This window comes from Cynara cardunculus (genome assembly GCF_001531365.2).
Source record: "Cynara cardunculus var. scolymus isolate 2C chromosome LG 11, CcrdV1, whole genome shotgun sequence".
NCBI lineage: Eukaryota > Viridiplantae > Streptophyta > Magnoliopsida > Asterales > Asteraceae > Cynara > Cynara cardunculus.
Window position 1 is genome coordinate 3,722,450 of NC_037538.1, and position 4,652 is coordinate 3,727,101.

The window sequence follows — 4,652 nt, forward strand, 5'->3', positions numbered from 1 at the left end:
TGGTTTGTTACCTTATAAGAAAAATATATAGAACATGTTGGAAATGCTGGAAAATGCCAATGTTTCTTTATTCATATTATATATTTTTTTCATCTCCAAATAAATGTTCAAAATGAAAATGATACGTAGTTCTAAAAATATGTAATTATTACACTTTTTAAATAACTTAATAATGTTTTTACCATTAATAATAAAGAGAGACTTTATTCGTCTCATAAGTAAGATTAGAATGGGAAAGTAGAGTTTTTTTTTAAAGTCGATACTTATATTGTGACAAACTAAAATTGTAATGTAGACATTTATTTGAGATGTAAGAAAATACTATTTTACTTTGTACCAAAATAAGTGTCTATTTTAAAAAGTAAATGTCTACTTTTCTATTTTATCCTCAGTTATGAGTTGTAAAAACTTTATGTTATAATCAAAAGTAAAACTTAGTTATGAGTTGGAATGAAATTCTTTATGCTGAGGATGGTGCGAAAATTAAGAAAAAAGGTGAAGACCCTTTCCCTTGTGTTCAAAATTTATCCAATTTTTGGATGGGTAATAGGAATCGTAAGTTCAATCTTAATTGGGATAGTTGGTCTTCCTCTCCTTACCTTGTTTAGTCTTTTTGTCTATCTTTGTTTTGGGTTTTGCCTCGGTCTTTGTCGGGGGCTGTTCGGTTTTGTTTATTTTTGTTCTCGCTTGTTTGTTGGATTTTGTATCTTCGTGTATCTAGCTTCTTGCTGGATCTGTTTGTTTTATATATTGGTTGGCTTGGAGAGGGTGATGGCTATGTCGTAGCTCTCTTCCTTGTCCTTCCTTTTTTTGTCTTTCAAAAAAAAAACTATCATTTCCTTTTTATAAAAAAGTGTAGTAATAAACTACTGCTAAAACTATGTGTCATTTTTAACGTGAACATTTATTTTGGAAGAGGTATACAAAATAAAAACAATATTGTTTATTTTTCTTTTCAAAATGGATAATGGAAAAACAATAAAAAAAACTAAATAATATATTCACAATCCACCACCTTGATCCATTGGCTACATCCGCCCTTATCCCCGCACAAGTTTCAGTCTTTCTAGCGTAAATTATAAATGTTATGTTTTACAACGTTGACAGACTCGCTAATCTTGTAAACTCATCGTTAATGTGCATCTCAGGAGTAAGAAAATCGAGTGTAGATAAAGGCATGAAGAATATCTAGTCGCAACCCAAATTTAAGCAGTAATTTATTTGTTTTGATTCAGTAGTCATACGAATGATAAGTACATTGTTACTTAGACTTGGGGTTCGTTTCGTTTGTAGGAATGGAAAAATTTGGGGGGGATTTGGAGTTCAAATCTATTTTAATCTTGCATTTGGTTTGTAGGATTGCTTGTATTTGAAATTCTAATAATTTTTTGAAATTCATCAAATATGGGATTTTGAAATCCAAAGAGGGTAGTTGGGATTTCACGGGATTTGTATATAATAATGTTGAATAATATGTTAAAAATATTGTTTTCTAATAATTGCTTAATAAAAAAGTAATTTAATTGTTTTTTATAATTATTTATAATTTGTTATTACTAATTATTAATAAAGAATGAAATTCAATTTCATTACAAATCTTACTGAACAAACTCTCCAAAGATTTTAAATTCCAAAGCAATCTACGAAATCCAAATCACTCAAAAACATTATGTCAAACCAAACGAAGTGAGATGTCATATACATATATATATATATATATATATATGAAAGGTAAAATCAAGGGATGTAATTTATGAGTTATTTGATTTTATACTTGTAGAACACAGTTGAATCAACTGGTCATAAAAGTGTTTATATTTTGTAACATCGATACAGCTTCGTGTCATTTATTATGTAACCATGGAACTTTTTAGAAAATTTGGTTAGATTCGTCGTATTTATGAGATAAGAAACATGTAGAAAAATCTCGTAAAATATCTCCCCTAAGTTAACAAAAACAACGTAAATATTTATTTTGAATACACGCATATAAAACCATTGGCGGGTCATATGGTTTTTAACAATATCAAAGAAAATCTAGGTGACAATGCCTTGTCTTTTCAAGATTGATCACTACTAGCGTTCTATTAAATTCAAATCCATGACCAAGAGGGTTAGGTCACATAAGGGAAATGTTCATTTGTCAACCACAATTCCACCTTAAAACTCATATTACAATTAATTACATAAATATAAACTTCTATCAACAATATCATACGACGTTCACATTGAAATTGAAATTACTGGTTGGATCGGTGTGCTAAATACACTCCTATATATTGATAAACAAATCAATATTTATTTTAATTCTCGTTGCATACAATAATACCGAAAGTTAACTTTTACATTTTTAATACATGATTTGATCTGATTTTGATATAAAAAATTGATGCAACCATCGGAATCTGAAAATTTGGTAGGAAAGATGTTGGGGTAACTTTGTATTCCCATCGTTACAGGTAAATAATGAACCACAATTTGAAGGAGGTATTTATGGATAATTTCGTTTTCAAAATCACAAAAAAGGAAAGTTAACATATGAAAATGGGGTTTTTAACATATACATTATTTAATTTAATGACGTCATAAATCCATTTAGTCATCCCGAGAAGGAGACCAAGGGGTCATGTCCATGGGGTAACTACCCAACACCCTCAAGAAAGATGTGAATTCCTGAACCTCCGCCAAAGCGTTCTGAGCCCTTACGTCCGCCATTGATGCATCAAAATCTACATAAAACATGTATTCAAAGTGTTTCGCCGTCCCCACGTTGGCGTCGTCCACCAGCCTAATTGGCCGATTCCGGTGAGGTCTGCTCTCGATTTTTGTCAAGCTAATGTTCCTGAAAGCGAAGGCTGATAGGACTTTGAACAGCACCGATGTTCCTTTGTCGTGAGCGAAGACGATGCTTGTTTTGAACGGCCGGTCGGTGCGAGGAATGATCGGCTCGCGTGCAAGCATCACGAAGCGTGTGATGTTGCTCGAGTCGTCCTGTATCCCGTCGGCAAGGATGTTCAGGCCGTAGAGTTCTGCGGCGCGTGCTGATGCGATTGCTGCTGTGTCGCGGAGGTTGTTTGCTGCTACGAATTCGGCGGCTCCGGCTGTATCGTCGACGGCCTCGCGTGTGACGTTTAAGCCGAGTTTGGTGAGAGTTAGCTCGCACTGCGCTAGGGCTTGTGGATGACTAATCACACGGTTGATGTATTCCTTACGAACGCCTGGTAAAGCTAGGAGACAGTGGTGGACGGGGAGCTGGACTTCACCGACGATGTGGAGACGGTGGCGGAGGAGCAGATCGTAATTCCGATGAATACTTCCACCGAGAGAGTTCTCCACAGGCAAAACGGCACGATCTGCGATCCAAAGCTCCACAGCTTGAAATGCAACCTCAAACTGATCACAAGGAATAGCGTCGCACTCCGGATAAGCTTTTCCGGCAGCAGCCTCGCTGTACGCACCAGGAACGCCTTGATAAGCAACTCGCATCTGCGCACCGTGCATCGGCGCCGGCGAAAGGTCGGTGATGGTAAGCGGTTTCGGAAGGTTATCAACCGGTACCAGATCTAGAGTTTTATGCCCGTTTACAACCGTGATATTATCCGCACCGCCTGTCTTCTCGGTGTTCTGCTGCTGCGATACAACCTTGCTGGCCAGAATCGCACAAGAGCTCTGCCAATCTGCGCGGTTCTTTCCAACTCCGCCGGACGCAAAGTAGTTGGTGGACGGCACCGCCGCCGAAGAGACGGATGGATTGGTGGCGTTGGGCGCCGAGTCAAAACGGCTAGCGGCGCATTGAATTGTGAAAGCGAGTCGGTGGGGGTTAGGTAACGGCGACGGCGTCCGCATTATTGACTTGATACTAATGGAGGAAGACGGGGCTAAAGACTGCATCTTGGTTTCGGGTATGTTAAACTTCTGAGTAGTTTGTAGATGGAAATTGAAAGGGGTTTTTTTGAAGCTTGTTTGTTCTCTGTAAAAGGGAACGGCCAAGCTGAGAAAATAGAGATGTGGTGTGGGGTTTTATATTACTAACAAGGGAGACTTGAAAGGGTCAAGCTCACACCAACCCCCTCTCTTTTTCCCAATATTATATTTTCCTTACCAATAATTATTTTAATTAAAATACTAATATATCGTATTATTTGAATAATCGACAATTTTAACCGGTCTCAAAAACGTTTATAATATGAAACCGTTAAGATTAAACTCGTGATCTGTCTTGTATTTATTAACTTTGTTACATACCATAAATATATAAATTATTTGATTATCTTATAAATGAAATTAAAAACAAAATAAGAGATTTGCAGATAAATAATAATTTTTTTATGGGTTGATGTTTGGTGGGTTTGCAGCCGCGAATGAGATTTGTTCAAAAACATATTATATTTGGTAAGACTTTTTCGATAATTGTTTTTTAATGACGTTGTATTTCAGGTTAGAACTAAAGATGTATGATGACGATAACGCAATTGCTTAGTTATACAACAAACAAATTTGAAGTCAAAAATGTAATGGAAGTGCTTAAAATTTGCGACATTAATTATGTTTTATTAAAATATTCAAATACATTTAATCAAAATTATTTTATTAAGTATTTAATTTCAATGATTTATTGATAAGTAATAATAAAATACTATTTTTTATTTCCA

The 4,652-nt window shown here is 35.5% G+C and overlaps 1 protein-coding gene across 1 annotated transcript; it reads right to left on the minus strand.

Annotated features, from left to right (window-relative positions):
- Positions 1-2,477: 2,477 nt before the first annotated feature.
- Positions 2,478-3,973, minus strand: LOC112521427 (arogenate dehydratase/prephenate dehydratase 6, chloroplastic-like). The gene has a single exon (XM_025130284.1). The coding sequence runs from the start codon at positions 3,889-3,891 to the stop codon at positions 2,596-2,598; it is 1,296 nt and encodes a 431-aa protein (XP_024986052.1). The 5' UTR covers positions 3,892-3,973; the 3' UTR covers positions 2,478-2,595.
- Positions 3,974-4,652: the final 679 nt, after the last annotated feature.

Excerpts from the sequence above, each read along its gene's own strand:
- LOC112521427 (XM_025130284.1), bottom strand. The coding sequence starts at position 3,891 with ATGCAGTCTTTAGCCCCGTCTTCCTCCATTAGTATCAAGTCAATAATG.